This window comes from Pleurodeles waltl, chromosome 5 (genome assembly GCF_031143425.1).
Source record: "Pleurodeles waltl isolate 20211129_DDA chromosome 5, aPleWal1.hap1.20221129, whole genome shotgun sequence".
Lineage (NCBI taxonomy): Eukaryota > Metazoa > Chordata > Amphibia > Caudata > Salamandridae > Pleurodeles > Pleurodeles waltl.
Genome location: NC_090444.1, coordinates 1,855,929,866 through 1,855,950,089, shown reverse-complemented (window position 1 = coordinate 1,855,950,089; position 20,224 = coordinate 1,855,929,866). Strand labels below are relative to the sequence as shown.

General features: G+C 46.9%; 1 protein-coding gene across 1 annotated transcript in view; it reads left to right on the top strand.

Moving 5' to 3' along the window:
* The window catches only part of LOC138296879 (regulator of G-protein signaling 22-like), a 396,955-nt gene that overhangs the window by 271,046 nt on the left and 105,685 nt on the right, over window positions 1–20,224 (top strand). The window contains exons 13-14 of the mRNA XM_069236373.1: window positions 9,329–9,486; window positions 11,778–11,946. Of these exons, the coding sequence (XP_069092474.1) occupies window positions 9,329–9,486; window positions 11,778–11,946 (327 nt within the window). The remainder of the gene's footprint in view (window positions 1–9,328; window positions 9,487–11,777; window positions 11,947–20,224) is intronic.

Genomic DNA, 20,224 nt, shown 5'->3' with positions numbered 1-20,224 from the left:
TAGTTTGAAGGTGATTTGTTTCTCGACCAGGAGCCAGCGGAGGGTCCTCAGGTGTTGGTAGATGTGTTCTTGGCGTGGAAGGTCCAGGATGAGTCTGGCAGCGGTGATCTGGATGAGTTGTAGTTTTTTTATGTTTCTAGTTGAGGTTCCGGCGTAGAGGGCGTTGCCGTAGTCAAGCTTGCTTGTGACTAAGGAGTCGGTGACTATCCTGCGACAGTCTGCTGAGATCCATCTGAAGATCTTCTGAAGTTTGCGGAGTGTGTGCCAGCAGGAGGAGCAACTGAATTTACCTGGCGGGTCATGGATAGGGAGGAGTCGAGGATGATTCCTAAGTTGCGGGTGTGCTCAGTCAGTGCAGGGGGGACGCAGAGGGATGTGGGCCACCAGGAGTCGTCCCAGGCTCAGGTGGTGTTTCCGAAGATGATGAGCTCCGTCTTGTCGGAGTGGAGCTTGAGGCAGCTTTCTCTCATCCAGGTGGCAATGGCTTCCATTCCTTAATGGAAGTTTAGTCACAATTAACCATTAACGCATCCCAGACGACCGATTCATTATATAGTCCGTTTTTATTCTTCATTTGTCTACACAACATTTCATAGATACATAGTCAGCCCAGCCAACTCGTTTCGGCCCTAAAACTGGACTTAATCAGGGATCCATTGTAAATAAAATTTCAAATAGATGAATTTAAAAAAAAGTGGTAAAAAATGTAGTTATCGAATCACAGGTGTGGATGAGAAATCTTCAGCTATCTTTTTGGCCTCGACATTAGCACCACACTCTTACTTTGTCCCTTAGAGCTACATACCTCATTGGCTGCTGAAGGATAAAGGCTGAGTAAGGTCTGTCAGGATTTGAACAATTTACTTGCACTGTGAACACAAATGTCTGATGACTCTGTAAGGTCAAATATTTGTGGGACAAGGGTGAGATTGTTTTTGAGTGGTAAAACAGACTAGAAACATCACTGCAGGCTGTCAATACAAAGCTCATTGATTAAAGTCACGTAATTTTTCATACTTTCTGCTGTCTTTTCAAGTGGGAAGCCATATTTTGGAACCACCTTCTTGTGCTCAATATAATATTATCGACGACTATTGAGGTCTATACTTGTTGTTAAAGGCCCTGAACCTAAGTTACAGGTGTGAGCCATAGACAAAGGTCTACAATGAGGAAGAGGGCCTTTAACAACTGGTATGAGCCGAGGCAGAAGTGTTATAATCTTATTAGAACTTTCCACTAACGTGCGGTAGAAAAACATTGGAATATTGGACCACAAGACCTACATGTTAGACATTGGGTTTCAGGTTGGAAGAGGTAGGCACCCTGTCCAAGCAGGGACCACAATCCTAGTCAGGGGAAGTCAGATACACACTAAGGGGCATATATACTCCTGAGCCACATTATGCCTGCTCCAGGGATAATGTATGCAAAGGGGATGTTCCGGTGTTAGGAGGCCCGCAAAAATGGCGCAGTGAAAGTTAACAGATTTCACGGCACCATTTTTGGCATCATTTTCATGCCTGCTCAGAGCAGGCGTCAAAATGACGCTCCCATAGAAACCGATGGGCCTCCTTGCACTTTACTGCATTTTTTGATGCTAGTGTAGCAAAATGCCATTATAGCATTAAAGATTTTGACACTATTGTGCTAACGACCACCATATTATAAATGTGGCACAACCATGGTGTTGTTAGGTGCCGGTAGAGGGGGGTGCAGAAAAGGTGGTACATCAGCTCGGATGCACCACTTTTTTTTAAACATGGGCCTAAAAGTTAACCTGTGCTCACCCTCTGCTAGCTTTGAACAGAGCAGGCAGGCTTAACTTGAAAGCCAATGTGTAAAGTATTTGTGCAACACTTCAAGCAGTAATACAGTGAAAACATCACACTAAAAAGACACAACAATTGGTTAGGAAAAATAGAGCTAAGTTCTATGAGCAAAGCTATACCAAAATCACAAACATCCAATAAGTAGTAGTCGAGCTATGCATTTTTAAAGATTGCAATACAATATAGTGCTTAAGAGCATGAAGTGCCAACCCGGGATATCTGGTCGTGCTAGACCACGGTACATCCAAAAGTTACGACCAACGGTGATGGAGTGTGGGTCAGATACAGTTCTAGGTAAGTCCCGTTGAAGTTTTACCTAATTAGAATTGAGCTAAGAGTCCCGTTCACAGAAAAGAAGTTCTCATAGAGCAAGGAAAGCGTCACTGGTGTTGGTCCGAAGGTGCGAACAGTCAGCTGGGCGTCATGGACTGGTGGACTGAATGTGGGAAACTGGCACCCTGTTGCACCCCTACCGCCCTCACTTTTTGTTTGGTTTCTGGATGCAATTTGGACTGCATTACACTGGGATCCTGCAAACCAAGTAGGCCCCAGAAGAAAAAGTAAAAGCAGAAGAAATTGAAAGATGAGCAACCTTCAACTAAGGCACAAGGGAGCCTAGGAGTTACTGCTCCATTAGGGAAGAACTCCACTGTTGGATCTGGTGAAGCCCAACTTGATCCCCAAGAAGTCCTGACTAGTCAGAGCCCTGTTGAGCCTGAGTTGGTGGCTCCTCAGCTGGCGGTAAAGTGAGTCGAAGGAGGGTGTTCTCTGCAGGATGTGGAGACCCCCACTCTCTTATACCAGACAGGCACCCTGAACCCAAAGAAGTCTTGTACCCGGTGTGTATGGAGCTAAAGGTGTGGTTCTGGGCACTGACAGCTGTCAGTGGCCTCTGCTGAGTGTTAGCCACTGTCCTTGGCATGGTAGTCTGACCCCATACCAAATAGTAAGACATGCCCCCTGATTCTATTGATCATGGTGGGGTTACTCAAATTTTGGGTGATCTCTTTGGGTAAGCTAGGGGTTGCCTGGGCTAAGATAGGGATAGCAGAGGTGGATATCTCTGACCCCAAGACAGAAGGTAAAATTGCAGACACTGGTGGTACAGGTATAAGACATTTCAGATTGGGTCCTATAGCTGTTGAGGTAGGTCAGTTCCCCAGAGGGAATGACCTGGACAGTAGGATGTGAGGCAAAGTAGGCCCAGCAACTAACCAGCCTGTTTTCCTTCTCTTCCTCGCCTGAGAGACTAGGACGCCTCTCCCAGATATGGCAGAGTCTCCTGGCCTGTGGGCTGATGGGAATTGTGTGGGAAGCTGGCACTCTGTTGCAGTACCCTACCACACGTTTTGCCTGATTTCTGAATGCAACTTGGACTGGAGTGAACTCGGATCCTGCTAACCAGGTCAGCACTGCCAGTGTTGCAAAGGTATTGATACAATTGGCAACACCTTTAGCTGCCACTGTAAGTCCGTAGTAAATGGTACTCAGGTACCCAGGGCTTAGGGTACAAAGGGTAGGTCCCTGAGGGCAGCAGCACAGATTGTGCTACCCCCAAAGGCCATGCATCAAGGTGCACCTAGCACTGCCATAGCTGGCTGAGCGTCCTGGTGCAAACCTAAAATGCAAACTCGACATGGCACACAGCCCATGTGATCTGTCCACTACACACTGTATACAGAATAGGCAGGCCTTTCGGCCCTAAGGGAGGGTGTGCCATACTGTATGTGAGGGCATAGCTGCCTGAGCAATACGTCCCCAGTGTCCTTGCAAACCTGGGACATAGTAAGTGAAGAGAGCAGCCACTTTAAATGCATGTGCTGGACACTGGTCAGTATAACTTTCACAGCTTCATGATGGCCACTCTGAACACTGGGTTGTTTGGTATCAAACAACTCAGTCTTATAAATCCAAACTGGTACCAGTATTGGATTTATTACTAAATGTACCCAGGGGTCACCTTAGAGGTGCCCCTTGCAAAAGCTAGCTACCCTGGCATGGTTGCTGGCCAGTCACAACCAACCCACCACCACCAGACAAGATTATGGAACCCTGGGGTGAGAGATGCTGCTATTTGGGTCCCAGAACAAAGCCCTTCATGGACAGAGCCATTATCACACCTCCCCTCAGGAAAATGCACTGCCCTGCAAGCGAGCTTCAAAGGACTTACCACCCTTTAAACTTGCCCCTCAAGTCTTCTGCTAGTAGCTGATGGCTGCCCCCATTGCAAACCCCCACTTTTGGCAGGAGCAACGGTGGGAAAACACACAAAGGGCAGGAGGAGTGGTCAGCCTCAGCTTGCACCACCTCTAAGGTGTTGCATTCAAGGTGACCCCTCCCTTTCATTTTCCCCCATATTGCATGGAAGGAAAATAGCTGATCAGCTGTAGGGAAGTGACCTCTGCCCACAGGAAGTTGTCACTTAGTGGGTGTAGCCACCCTAAGGTAAATGACACATTGGTCACTACTAGGTACTCCCCTAAACACCCACTAAATACAGTATTTAGTGGGCACCCCTAGACCAGACAATCAGATACCAAGGACTAAAGAAGACCAGCAACAAAGAAGACCCAAGGCTCGAGAACTGAAGATCTGCTGCACCAAGAAAAAGGTGCCAAACCCTGCCTGCTGCACCCAGGACTCAACAATCGCCGCTGAGGGGATATCATCTGTGGTGGCTAGGAGGGTGGTCTCCATGATGCGATTGCTCTTGAAGCCTGATTGGGATGTTGTTGTCCTCGATATGCTTACGGAGCTGAGCGTTGATGCCTTTTTAATGACCTTGGATGGGAAAGGCAGTAGAGAGATGGGGCAGTATTCCTTGAGGTCTAGGGGGTCGGCCGTGGGTTTCATCAAGAGCGGGCGGATCTTGGTGTGCTTCCAGTCTTCTGGGAAAGTGGGTGTCTTTATCGAACAGTTGGGGGGGTGTCGGAGCTCGGGTGTGATGGATGTGTTGGCCTTTTTGAAAATGTGGTAAAAACAGGGGTCCGTAGGGGCTCCAAAGTGGATGCTGCTCATGATGGTGCGGGTTTCATCTGTGGTCAGGGTGGTGCAGTGGTGTAGAGTCTGTGGTGGTGCGATGGGATGGATCTGACGGGTTGTTGGAAGGCTCGGAGGGCCAAAGACCAAGTGGGTCAACTTCACTGACCGGCTTCTGACCAAGGAACCGGACAGTGCAGCCAGACCAAATTCCACCTGATGGACTATGAGGATAAACCCTGCAAGTGTGCCAAAGTTGGTGGCACTGCGCCCTCCAGTGGCCAAACCGTGCAATAGCCCCAGGTACTGGTTAACTAACATCGGACACCTATTCCGGACTCAAAAAGGACCATGGAGGAAGCCCGAGTCAAGGGACTTCAGAAACTACCTGGACCTCCCACCCCTGCTGACCTGTAAGTGACCCTCAAAGTGACCTACCTCCTGCTTCCAAGGGCACCTTTATGTACAGCTCCTGGCTCACCGATTCGATCTGCACCCGGCCCCCCTGTGCCCTGCACCGAAGATCCTGTTGTGCCCTAAGGGCCCCCCACCCCTTACGACCTTGGCACTCCAAGGAGACCCACCAGACTTACCTTTAAGTCCACCTGTGCAGTGCTTTTCCAAGTTGTCTTCCTCAGTGATGTGGCACCAGCTCCAACGACTTTCTGCAGCTGCTCCCGCCAGAACCAGGAACTGCCCGAACTTCTCCAGCTGGTCCATAGTGCCCACCGTCAACCTCGACACACCTGCAAAAGAAGACATTGGAAAACGCACTTCCTGATTTTATACGCATTTTTAAAGTATTCCTCCCATTGTTTCTGTCCTGCCTTTTAAATACATTGCACCCTGCCCTGTGGGTCACATAGGGCCTGCCCTAGGGGTGACTTATAAGTATAAAAAAGGAAGGTTTAGGCCTGGCAAGCGGTTTATCTTGCCAGGTCGAAATGGCAGTGTAAAACTGCACAAACAGGCTCTGCAGTGGCAGACCTGAGACATGATTAAGGGCTACATAAATGGGTGGCGCAATCCGTGCTACAGGCACACTAGTAAAAAGAACAGATGATAGCCGGAATGCTGAAAAACGCAAACATTCACCCCCAGTCACAGAGATCTGGGTTTAATCCATTGTTTTTTTGCCCACCACGCCACACCAGTTTGTACCCAGTCATATTGAAATCAGTCTTGACCCTGCTACCCATGGAAACAGTCCAGCCTGAACTCCCAGGCCAGGTCCTCCGTGGTCTGGAAACAAGCATCCTGGGCTTAGTAGCATTTAATTTACCGGCCCTGGGCACATGGAGTGCACTTTATTTGGGACTTATAAGTAAACTAAGTATGCCAATTGGGTATGAGACCAATGTAACCATGTTTTATAGGGAGAGAGCGCAAGCATTTTAGCACTGAGTAGCAGTGGTAAAGTGCACAGAGTCCTAAATCCAGCAAAAACAAAATCAGAAAATGGAGGGAGACAGACAAAAAGTTTGGGGGGAGACCACCCTAAGGCTGTAGGGTCTAACACTGTGCCAGTCATTATGGAAACTGAACCACTTTATTGCCTTCAATGGAGTGCACCACATTCCAATAATCTAACAATATCAAAGCTTTGATAGTCCTAATCTACGGGTCACAAGTTTATCCCTATGATTTCAGCAGATTTCATCCTTACAGATGAATGACTAAATACACCACAGTCTGCATGCTAATCTATGCAAATCTCAGATTTACATCAGTACGTTTTCTCTTCCTAATTTACTGCTGACCACCGCCTCGAGACTGGACAGTCAGTTTGAGGTATTACTGAGAGCGGACATGTGTATTAGCACACTCTTTTTTTGTGCACCTTCCTAGGACACATGTTTCACGGCAACACATGTATGTAGGTGTCTCCTGTTCCGTTTGTGAATACCCACTGAGTTCTGGCATTGTAATTGACCACCATTACCACCCCCACTCCTCCCCCCACACCTTTGCGCTTTACTTTCCTCTTCCCACTTGTAGTATCTCCCCATTTGTAAGAGGTATTTGTGGTGGAGAAATAATAAAATTCTAATTGTGTGAATACATCAACTGCTTGCATAACTGACCTAATCGAAGGGACAACTGGTGTAAACACATGTACATGCTCACACCGCCCCATTTCCGTTACTTATGTTTATGTTTGTTTAATAAATAAAACAAGACCAAAACAACAAAAATCTAATCAGTAGAACCGGAGATATTACATTTTAAAGATTTAAGTAAAAATAGCACCAAAAATCACAAAGCGACAACTGTGGATATACAGTCGTGCCAGACTGGGACAAAGTCACTTGTTGAGGCAGACCACGATGGAGCGTGGACCTGCTACAGGGACCCAGTTAGACCTGCTCATTACATACTTTAATCCTAGCTTGCAGAGCATTGTGAGGATCCGCAATAAATATGTGTCTTGCAGCCGAAGCAACACGTCTGTTCCAAGATGCGGTAAGGCTGAGATGCGAGGGCCTGTTTCATCATTGAGGGTCCCTTCGATTGGGCTTGTGATGTGAAGTCTGGCATCAAGGATGCAGCATGCAGTTAGGGCGATGCATCGGTTCTGAGGAACTGCGGTCCATTGTCGAGGCTCACGTCGATGAGAGATGCAAGGGCCTGCATTGAGGATGCTTTACGCAGTCGGGCCATGCAGCAGTTCTGAAGACCTGCGATGCAGGTCTTTGCAATAGATCCAATCCATGCAGCAGCAGCAATGTGTCAGTTATACTCTAGTATGTGCCGCACAGCAGAGGAGATGCATCAGTTCCGCTAGATCCACAGAGGCTGGCAGAGCACCTTAAGCCAAATTCTAAGGGTCCAGGTCCTGGGTGGCACCACGTGGCAGGGTAGATGCACAGGTGGCAGAGTCCAGGTGCAGAAGCAAGGTTATTGGATGCCCATTTTGTCCCTCGGTCTTCAGATCAGGAGGCCAGCCAGCACTCACTCTGGGTTCAAGAGATACAGGTCCAGTCCTTCTCACTCAGGCAAGAGGGCAGCAGGTCAGCACAGCAGGGCAGCAGTTCCTTCAAAGCAGCAGTCTAGCAGAGTGACAGTCTTTAGGTAGCCCAGCAGTCCTTCTCCCTGGCAGAGTATCCACAGGTCCAGAAGTGTACTGAAGTGGTAGTGTCTGATGTCCAGCATTTATACTGAGCTGTGCCATTGAAGTGGGGGAGAAGATTCTAGAGGTCTCCTTTTGAAGTTTCCGGCATCATGCCTTCCCTGTCCTGGCTCCAGCCTAACTACAGGGGTGTGCAGCCCGTTGTGTGTGGCAGTACACAACTCATTCAGATGTAAGTGGGGCTGTGCCCAGCTCCTCCCTTCCATTTTCCAAGTGATGGTTCATCCAGGCACACCTAAGCTCCCCATTGTGTGTGACTGTCTCGGAGGATTACACAAAGCCCAAATATCAGCTACACCCAGTCATGTGACCAGAGACAGGCTACAGGCACTACGTGAATAAGGCAGGAAAATGACAACTTTCTAAAAGTGGAATTTTCAGAATTGCAATTTAAAATCCTACTTCACCAAAAGTTATTATTTAAAATTGTGATGCCAGATGTTATCCTATGAGAGAGATAGGCATTGCAGTAGTGAAAAATGAATTTAAGAGTTTTTCACTACCAGGACATGCAAAACTTAAAGTACATGTCTTACCTCTTAAATACATTGCACCCTGCCTCTGGGCTGTCCAGGGCCTACCCTAGGGATGACTTATAGGTATAAAAAAGAAAGATTTGAATCTGACAAAAGGTTTATTCGCCAGGTCGACATGACAGTTAAACTGCACCACAGGCTTCAATCACAGAAAGCCCCACTTAAGCGGGTGGCATAATGAGCGCTGCAGGCTCACTAGTAGCATTTAATTTACAAGACCTAGGCACAAGTGGTGCCACTTTACTAGGGACTTATACGTAAATTAAATATGCCAGTTGGGTATGAGCCAATGTTACCATGTTTAGAGGAGAGAGCACATGCAGTTTAGCACTGGTTAGCAGTGGTAAAGTGTCCCGAGTCCTATGGCCAGCAAAAATGAGGTCACAAGAAATGTAGGAGGATCGCAAAAAGTTGGGGGAAGACCACCCTAGGGTTGACAGGTCTAATGGCATATGTGCACAATTTTATGTAGTGCTTTTAATAAATTGTTTTATCAAACTCCCAGTTAGGAACAACCTTGTAAAATGAGCACCAGCGGATGAAAAATACAACATGCTAATTTGTGGCTGCGCATGTGCAAACTGCGGTTTGAACACAAACTATTGCAAAAGCATGTTTTGGGTTCAGGATTGACCGGATACTAAAGGGAGCAGGATGTGCCTGCCTTGCGTAATCCAGTAGAAACGTAAGATTGCCCGTGATCATTCCCACCCATTTGTGCAGCTTCTGCAGTCAGTCTTTACACCAGGGTCTTAGCGCAGCTCTGAACCAGCACATGTTTAGGCACTGGGCCCAGGGAGAGGAACAAGCACTTCACGTCTCCACCACACTTATCTATCTCATCCTCTCCCTAGGTTTGAAAGTGCTCAGATGGTGCACAACTTCCTGCTGTGGAGAGAGCTGGAGGACTACTGGGTGGCCGAGACTCAGCAGACAAACCCCCAGCTCCTGCGCCGCGCAGCCTGGGAGATCCACCACAAGTACCTGCGGCCCGACGCGGCATGTGCAGCGGGTAAGTCTCAAACGTTGCTTCCAAGGAGCTACATTCTAAATAAAGCGGTCTAACCTTCTCTGTAGGACCCTAAATAAATAGGAAGTGAATAAATAAACATGCACAGGCGGTGTGGAGCCCCTCCAACTCATTTGGCTTTGTTTGGTACAGGGCTGGAATTCAGCCGAGTGGAAAACCAATAACTTGTGACCTTAGAAAGCTACTTTCCATCGACTACTGTCATGAATATATTTACTGGGGCAATAAAACACATATCGACCATTAGCATAAAACACTTGGCCTCCTACTAATGGGTGCCGGTATTCCAGCCATTGTAAGTGCCACTGGGGTGCAACAAATCTCTGGGGTGGCCCTACAGTTCTCTCTGTAGGATCACCCACTGATGTACAGTGGTTTGACATAACAGAGCATGAGTAAACAATGTACATTGGGGAAAAATACTTGAAAAATCTGCTTCAGTCCTACTAGCAATACATCCAGAATAATTACTATAATCGAAAAGTCAGTCAATAATTATCACAGAATATTCCACATTCAGTCCATTAGCATATCCCAGATGACTGATTCATTATATTGGGCCTCATTACGAGCTTAGCAGTCCCACCACGGGACCTCCGAACTGATGGGGAGGACGCCACCGCCATAGCGGTGACGTTCCCCTTGAGCATATTATGATTTTCACTCCGGACTGACTGGCGGGAACATTGCAATACGCGTTCCAGCCTTGCTGCCCAGCGGGAACAGTGTTAGGATATTGGTCTTAAGGGAGCCAAGGCCAATATCCTAACACTCCAGCACCCTCGGAGTGTGCGCTGTCTGCTAAGCAGCCAGTGTGTATTCCGATGGTACTGGGCAGGGGGGACCCTGCACTGGCAACAACATGGTTGTGGGCAGTCCAGGGCCCCTCCTGTGGCTCCCAGCACTTCCTTTCCACCATCCTTTTCATGGAGGGCTCCCCGCCATAAAAAGCTAGCGGAAAGAGGGGTTGTAATTAGCCAGGTGGCGCTGAGTTCAGCGCCGCCATGGTTGATTACAAGCCGACCGCCGTCATGCCCTCGGGAACCATGGGCCAGATGTAGCAAGCAGTTTTGCCCATTCTGTGTCTATGGGAAAATGTGTTCGTACATATGGCCCCATGTTCCCAGCAGGGATGGCTGTCCTTTGATGGTCTGACTGCCAAAGTCGTAATTTGGCGGTCAGACTGCCAAAGTCGCAACAGTCCAACCACAAGTTTGGCAGTCTCATGACTGCCAAACTCGTAATGAGGCCAATAGTCTGTTTTGATTCTTCATTCTTTTTCACAACATATAATAGGTACATGGTCAGCCCAGCCAACATGTTTCTTCCCTAAAACAGGACTTCATCAGGGATCCATTGTAAGGAAAACTTTAAATAAAGTGCCAGTTGTATAAATTCTCCCCTCTCAAGCTTTATTAAGATTCTCACTTGCTTGCTGCACTGCTAAGGTTTCTGCATGCAGACCTGCTCCGCAGTTTTGGGAGAACTTCAGATGGCCTTAGATCCCGATATGGCAGGGACCCTAATGTGACCATTTCATATAGGAAAATCCCAAATGACAACACATCACTCATCTCTGTTGAGTGATGTTTCACAATCCTTTCTGGTGCCAGCCACAGAAGTTCTCCCAAAACTGCAAAAAGGGACAAGGCAGGGTTTCAAAGCAAATAGGCCGTGTTAGGAGTACCGGAGGGGGTGGGAGTGTCCAAGCAGGGGGAGGCAAGTGGGTTGGGAGTGAAAAGGAAGAGAGCCAGAGATGTCTACAGGAAGAAGCCTTCCGTGCTCCATCTCTGAGGAACCGAGAGCTGGGGAGATAGTTGAATGGGGAGTTAGGGGCCTGCTGATTGCACACCCCATTAATTGTCTTGTCCTGAGTTTGTGGGAGCACAGAGACACCAGGGTTGTGGGGAGACATCCTCTGGGGTGCTGAGGGATAATGTCCATTGCTTTAGTCTCCCAGGTCATTCCTCCCTAGGCCAACAGAGCTCAAGGTCTGACACCATTTTTCTGGGGGTGGGGAGGTGGGCTGCTTAAGTGAGGCCCGAATGGCCTTGTGCCCGAGTGAAAGACTGAATATTCCAATCATGTACATTAAACTGACACCCACCCCCCAGTCTGAACAGTGACCTCTTGGTAAACCTCAGTTGTAGTACACACACGCTGGGTATGTTGGCATGGACTGTGGGGTTTGTATGTAGACCACCAGGTGTTCATGGTGGTTGTTACAGTCTGCAGTGGGACTCGCTATACAACTTGTGCTTCTCTGCTTGCAGGACTATTCCCAGAAACAGAACTACACGTTGGCGACCCTGAAGGGATCGACAACCCCAGCCTGGGAGGCGCATACACATGGGTCTTCGAGGCCACTGCTCATCGTGCCCTGGAGGTTCTCCGCATAGCCTGGCTGCGCTATCTCACCTACGACATCTCCACATTTCTTGAGTGAGGTTTGGTTCTTTGTGTTAGCTTTAAGACAGTCAGCTGTTACAATAGTTATTTGGGTTAAGAAGCAGCTGAGTGCACTATAAATGCCTTATAATTCATAGTTAAAACCCCAGAAGGGCCAACACATCTTTCTTTTCTGAAGTTAAACATTTGAACAGTTTAAAAAAAATATATTGCTGCATCTGTTACTACAGCACCTAAAAATGTTAGCTATAATAGACATAGATTTATTAATGTCCTTAGTTAGTCAGCTGATCACCCACCCTGTGGATATTGAAAGATGATGGGTGTCAAACCCTACAGACCATGGGTTCAATGACTTGGGATATGGGGGTCTTAAATGAAAAGCCTTTAAATAATTTCAAAAATATGACTCCTTGTTAACAGTGTCACCAGGGTCCAGTCCCTGATCTCTTTTATTTTTTTCACAGATCACCATCTTTAGGTGTGTTGGTCAAGTCAGTGCAGTTGAAATGAACCAAGACTACAACTCCCAGAATACATTAGGTCTTTAAAGGAAAGCACCCTGGCAGGCACATTGTGTCACTGATGAATTGAAGACACCTGGTAATCTCACTCCATAACTGTATCATATTTCGATCCACTTCCATACTCCAAGAGGCTTGTCCCTGGAGCGGGCACAGAGTTGTACCCTACTGCAGGTACTGATGAAAGGGTACCACGTACAGCCACGTTCTGTGTTGCTACTCCTGGTAGCAGCTTCTTTCAAATTTGTGGAGCTGAAGTGAAGTTTCTAGTCCAAAGGAAACAACTTAGGTTTCCCTCTGAGATCTGAGCATCCCACATCTAAAATGTACATTATTTATTGTTTAAAAAAGTGAATTTTCCACCCCTTTGTGTACCCTGATTCTCTCTCCATGCCCCAATTTAATCGTTTTAAGAAGGGATCTGTAGATCTGAGTTCAGGGATCCAGCTTCTCCTCGAACTGCTGAACTGCTAAATTATCTATGTGTTTTTAACCCCCCATTCCTTCTAAAACTTGTGGATGGATTGGCCTCAAACCAAAGCTCCATTGGCAAAGCCAATAGGTCTCACTTTAAAAAAAAATAAACACTGCAAAAGCCAATAGATCAAACTTGACTTCTTAGCGCCAAGAGACCTTCCAGTGTCAGTGGGCTTTATAAATATTCAATCAATGAAATCGCATGCCAGGGCAAACAGCATTCACAATACTTGTTCATATTGTGCAATCAGACCCACCTATTGTAGGAGGTTGGCCTTCTATGTAGTGTGCAAAGCTAGGCACACTGTGCAGGGGGTCCAGGCAACCACAAGTTGGTTTCCAGAGATAAAACTTAGACCACCTAATGCTCCAATTTTTAAGGTAGCTGGTCAAGCAGTTAGGCTAATCAAGGGGGTGTGCTAAGTATTTGCTGTACTCACAAATCCAATCATGCACCACACACACTCAATGAATAACTCAAGACCAGAATTTATGAAAATACTTCAGACTTTTATATACATTTTAAGAGCAAGATTTTAAAGATACGTTAAGCACTTCTTGAGATATGACCTTTCAAAGTTTTAATAAAGTTAGTCTTTCTGTGAGTAATTACGCACCATAGGAATCAATGTGCAGTCACATTTAAAAATGCATTAAAATCATACAGTTGAGTTACCAGTCTCTTATTTTGCAGGGTGGTCGGAGTAGTTGGTGGGCATACTGTGCCAGCTGGAGAGCTTCGCGGGGCTTCCGGTTCCGGCGGGAGCAGCTTTGGAAAGGCTCTTGGCACAGGCACAGGCCCACCTGGAGGGGCCACTTGGAAAAGTACCTGGTTTGCAGATTTAGAGACTCAAGAGTGTGACATCTCAGGGAGTGTAGTGGTTAAACGGAGATTACCCCTTTCTCACACAAACACCATGACTCAGTCAAACAGGCAATGAAGAAGATGCAGTAAAGTTTCAGTAGGTTTTATTTAACTGCAGTCTGCAATAAGTTGCATGGGCTGCAATGATTAGGATAATGAACAGTGGAAGAAACATAATGGTAAAGACAAGAGTCATCAGTACAAAGACCCCCACCATCTTGAAATAAGATATAATGACATGAGATGTGAAATATGTCCTAATACCCTAGCATAATGAGCCTAACCTCTAACCTAAAAGAGAGCTAGGTGTGTTAAACCTAATCTGCCAGTACTATGTCCATGAGAAGAGCCCCCAACCCTCGTTACCTTGGAACCAGGTCTCTAGATCAGGCTCCTACAGAGACTGGGTCAGTGCTAGGCGACGGGCAGCATGGATAGCAGCAATGGCACCTGGTCGGAAGCCCTTTATCTGTTTAAGCGAGGAGTATTTATACAGATGTACTTGGGCCCCTGATGTAGCGTTGTACCCAAACAATAGATAACAAGCCGTGCTTGGGACGGTAATTAATGTAAACAATTCCCTCGAAGGCATGAAGAGGGAAAGCACCCTAATGTGAACACCTACAGTTTGTTTATCTTTGTCGCTTGATATTGATGCCTTAGCGCGGGGGCACTGATAACGCTTGGCCTAACTCAAAACAAGGCAGCCATCTTAAAAGATTAAATTAAATAAATGGGCTAAGACAGAGCAAGCTAAGTAGGGTACAACTCACTAGGTGACAGAGGGACAAGTCTGCAAGCAGAAGGCTAAGCTAACTCCTGTATCCCATTAAAACAAACTAGGATTCACTATATTCTGGTGCAGCAGGTCCTCTGTTCTCATCCTGGCTGGTTCTTTGGTGCTGTCTTCAAGATGAATCTAATTTCTTGGTCTAGGGGAACCCACTAAATACTGACTTTAGTGGGTGTTTTAGGGGTAACCTGATAGTGCCCAATAAGACACTTACCCTTGGGTGGCTATACCCACTACAGTGACCGCTTCCTGTCGGAAGGGTCACTTCCCTAAACCTCATTGGCTATTTTTCCTGCTATCCAACAAGGAGGAAAATGAATTGGAGGGTCCACTTCACCTGAAAGCCCCTAGGGGTGGTGCATGCTCAGTGAGGCCACTTCTCCTACCCTTTGTCTGGTTTCCCGCCTTTGCTGCAGCCAAAAGTGGGGGTTTGCAAAGGGGGAAGCTATCTGCCGCTAGCAGCAAACCTGGGGGCTCGAGTTTCAGGGGCAGTAGCCCTTTGAAGCTCACCACCAGGGTGTTGCGCATTCCTGACGGAGGGGGTGTTAGCTCATCCACCCAGGAAGGGCATTGTTTTACAAACTAGAGAGCCAGGGCTCTCCCCCAGGTTTGTATATTGGCTGTCTGGAAATGGCAAGCTGGATGTAACCAGTCAGCAACTATGCCAGTTAGGTTAGCTTTTGCAGGGGGCACCTCTAAGGTGATCCCTCCGTACATTTAGGGTTAAATCCAATACTGGTACTAGTTTGGATTTATCATTCTGAGTTGTTTGATACCAAAAATCCAGGGTGCAGAGTGTCCATCATGTAGCTGGGGAACTCGTGTTTGACCAGTGTCCAGCACATTTATTAAAATGGCTGCTCTGTTCATTCACTATGTCCCAGGTTTGGCAAGGACACAGTGGGGGCATACTGCTCATGCAATTATACCCTCACATATAGTATGGTGCACCCTGCCTTAGAGCTGTAAGGCCTACCAGAGGGGTGACTTACACATATCTTATGCAGTGTAGGGTGGACAGGGCACAAAGGGAGTGTGCCATGTCGAGTTTGCCTTTTTAGGTTTGCCCCAGTACACTCAGCCTCCACTGGCAGTGTTGAGTGCATCTGGGTGCAGGGCCCTAGAGGGTGGCACAATCAGTGCTGCTGCCCTCAGGGGCCTACTCATTCTCTTCCATGCCCTGGGTACTGGGGTACCCATTTACTAGGGACTTATGGGGATAATTAAGTGTATCCAATTGTGCAAAGCATCACAACAGATTTAGGGTACGAGATCTGGCTCAGGGAACCTGGTTAGCAAGGGCCATGGGCACTACCAACTTCTAGGACACATCAACATCAGGCAAAAAGTGGGGGCTAACCATGCATAAAGAGGCCTCCTCTCACACCTATTACCTCTGAAAGATATGACATTTAAATAAACTGAAAACACACAAAAACTCTCAACCAAATGTGGCATGTGCATGCACTCTGAGTTTTGAAAACTACAGTGGGCACTTTCGAGATGCAGTACATTAGCACTGGCTCTCTTACAAGCAAACACCTTTATAATCGAGACACAGAAGGCAAGTCTAATAATCTTGTGACAAGCAGAGGCATGTGTCCATGCACCTTCTTCCATTTTCAGTATTTCCAAATATGTGCCAGTTTTGTCTTTTCAGGTCCCGCAGAAATTCACCCTAATTTCCCATCAGAAGATGGTAAGTGCCAGTTACTACCACTGTGTGTGATTCATATTATGGTGAGTTACTCATGGGCATTGACTCAGCAACATACCCAAAGTAGTGGGGGTGAAGTCACATACCCTTTGACCCCCAGGGACATCACGGGTTGACATTCTACTCTTTCCTCAGCCCAAGGACTGCTGAGGCTCCTGGGAAAGGGGAGGAATGGAAACCACAGGGAGTTAGTGTGAGAGTCTAATTTACTTTTCTTCTGCCTTTATGAGCTCCAGTGCCCAGGGCACCAGGGGACAAGGCTACTTGTTTTTTTTAATTTAACCTTTAGAAGAAGAAAATATACATGTAAATATATTTTGACTAATTTGCTATAACGTTTAATACAGTTAATAAATACATATATATAGATATATATAGATATATATATAGAGATATATAGATATAGCTCTATTGATATATAGATATATATTTTGCACTATCTTATAGTTCAGATTTACAACACACAAAACCATAGAAATTCAACAGTTATAATTATCTCAAGAAACTATAACTTGTGCCCTAAGGTAACTATAACTCACGCCCCCGCCATGCACAGTTTTCTCATCAATAATTTGATTGAAAATGTTGCAGTGATATTATGAATTATGTCATAAAAGATGTCATTACTGATGTAATATGTGGGGTAAGTAGCAGTGCATGGCGTGTGGGTGCGCGTTTTAGTTACCTTGAGATAAGTATAACTACAACTGTTGAATTTCTATGGTTTTGTGACAATAACATCTGAACCTAGCTACAACAACCCTATAGCCTTTAATTTTTTAGAGACTTTCTAAGGTTTTTTTAATTCTATTTCCTTACTATAAGGTCCCTATAACCTTAAGTTTTTTCAGTGAATTTCTAGGGTTCCTTGTACTGGACAGGGTCCCGAGCCTCTAAGGTACCAAGGCTGACTTGGATGTCAGGGACAATTTAAGGGCGTTTTGATGGAACTGGGAGAGGGCCTTCCTGTGGATTTACTCCAGTGAAATGTCTCCTGGAGCTAACCACGTTAGACTCTACCCCGGCTTCATGCGAGTCCTGGTGCATTAACTTTTAAAAAAGCGACTCTGCATGGGTGCCTTTGGGGGACTGGTGGTTGACTCAAGAGCGTCAGCTCACAGTGACCCCAAGGACCTTCTCCTAGGTCGGGTCTCGAACCAGGAACCACTGAAAATGCTGCAATTTCACTTCAGGAGATCATAACTTGGGCTCCTGCCGGGATCAAGCTAACTACTCTCATGGAGAAAAGGAGGCCCTCTCTGAAGGCACCACATCACCAATCATTCGAGGTCAGATGCCAGTGATCTTATCCCTCTGTAACGGCCGAAGGTGAGACTCATTTCCCCAGAGTTGGGGTCCAGCTCTGTGGTCAGTGGCCCCTGTGAGTTCTGGATGTCCAGCACCAGACACAAAAGGAACCTCCTGGTTTGGGGTGGAGCTGAGTGAACCAAGACCTGGTTGGAAGACCTGGACACTCATATCCGGGGTGCCTGGAGCCATTGGTGAGGGACTTTGTGTGAACACTGCTTGTGAGGCACTTTTACACCCCTTTTGATCTCACTCCCCTCCTGCCTCCAAGAAAACAAATCTCAGCCTGCTGCCAATGTCTTGGGGTGTTTTCACATCCCGTAATGGATTTCGCTCTTCAAAGGCTCCAAACACGAGCTGAAACCCCACAGAATGCAGGAGTTTCCAGCTCACCTGCCCTGCCATCATGGCTTACTAGCTCCTCACAGGGTGAAGGGAGCTGATATTGTGTGACACACAGTGGCACCATTTGAGGTGATGGGTCCTAGCCAAGGAGCAAAGACTTATTGGTCCCCTTTAAAGGAACAGAGGCAGCAGTCCCGAAATAAATATGGCACACTACTGAGAGACATCAGGGGTGGTGCGCGGGACAGAGGCACCAGTGTCAAAATAAATGTGGTACAGGTTGGAGGGACATCAGGGGCAGCCCGTGGGGTAGAGGCAGCAATAACTAAATATATGTGGCACACTGCAGAGGGGCGTTATGGGCAACATGAAGACAGAGGTAATAGTAATTAAATAAATGTGGCACGCTTCAGAGAGAAGTCACGGGGAGCATGTGAGACAGAGACAATATTATTTAAATAAATGTGACATACTGCTGATAGACATCAGCAGTGCTGTCACTAGAAGGGGATTTTGAGGGCACATTTGGGCCACAGAAACTGGTGGAGCCACCTACAAAGGTCAATTGGAAAGAGTGTGTGTTTTTGTACCTGGATAGATAGATAGATAGATAGATAGATAGATAGATAGATAGATAGATAGATAGATAGATAGATAGATAGATAGATAGATGGATTGATTTAGGACCATGTTTCCATAGGGAAAACACGTTTTTGACCTGCCTATATCTTTGGCACCGTTTGACGAATCTTCAAGAAATTTTCAGAAAAAAGTGCCCTGATGATTGTTGTTGCACACAGAAAGTCTTGGGATGATCTGTCAAGGGGGGGAGCCAAGAAAATGGGGGATCAAAAAAGATGCATTTCCCATGTTAATTCCCATAGGACCTTGGAACAAGGCTACAGCCCGAACCACTGGATGGAACTACACCAAATTTGGCAGAAAGCTCGCTTTCGGTACGCAGATTACGCTTACACTCATTTGTAAATCTGTCCAGTAGTTTGTGTCCAGTATTTTTTTAGATTTTAAAGGACAATTCGTATCTCTGGCTGCAATGACTTTGTGAAAAATGACAAGCTCAGAGAAATGCACATCTCTGACTGGCTGCCAACACTTTAAACCAGAAAGTAATGGCAGCCATTTTGGGACTCGGTTTCAGCTGAGTACCACTAAAAAATGTGAAAGAAAAAAAAAAAGAAAAGGGGTCAGGGTAGAGACGAACAAATTAAGGCCCTCATTACAACCCTGGCAGTCGGTGTTAAAGCGGCGGTAATACTGCCAACATGCCGGCGGTAACAAAAATGGAATCATGACCACTGCAGAAACCTCCAACACAGACATCCACTTTAATACTCCCACTGCCACAGCGGAAGCAACAAACACTGCAGCAGTAACCGCCAACAGCCAGGGGGAAGACAATGTTCTGCCCACTCCATTACAACCCGCCCATCCGCCAGCTTTTCAGGGGCGGTACCAACCCCATCAAAAACACGGTGTAAACAGTACTTTGAAGGGAAACCACTCACCTCTCGACACTCAAGGAAGAACCAGGACGCCATGGATCCCGAGCTGCAGGTCCTCCCCATGCTGGTGTATCTGCTCATATACCAGGAGCACTAACGCCGGCGACAACGACCACGGTGAGTACTGCACCTAGCACACAGGGGAGGTGGGGAGGAAAAAGAGAGTGACATACACACACACGCAACACGCTACGCCCCCACCCACACACCCAACACCATACACACAAACACATGCAACAACATTACATATACACCCTGTAACACTCTGGAATAACGCAAGGACAAAAGGAATGGAGTCAAATGAGTGTAATATTAGTAATACTTAGAAATACGTACATAAATAAATGAACAGTATGTACAATATATTCAATATATACAAAATGAGGGACAATGTCCACACAAAAATAGTCCGTGGCCCACTGGGCCATAACACATAGGCCAAGCCCACACTTGACTCCTGCCTCAAAACGCAAAGGCACCTCAGGGGGACGGGGAAGTGGGGGCACCTCAGCCGGAAGATGGCACTATGCCACTGCTTCTGTAGGAGGCTCCATGCCCACTGCTTGGTCCTGGGGAGTGCAAGGCCACAGTCTCTCAAGTGGGTGGTTTGCCCACTGCTTGGTCCTGGGGAGTGCAAGGCCACAGTCTCTCTAGTGGGTGGTTTGCCCACTGCTTGGTCCTGGGGAGTGCAAAGCCACAGTCTCTCAAGTGGGTGGTTTGCCCACTGCTTGGTCCTTGGGAGTGCAAAGCCACAGTCTC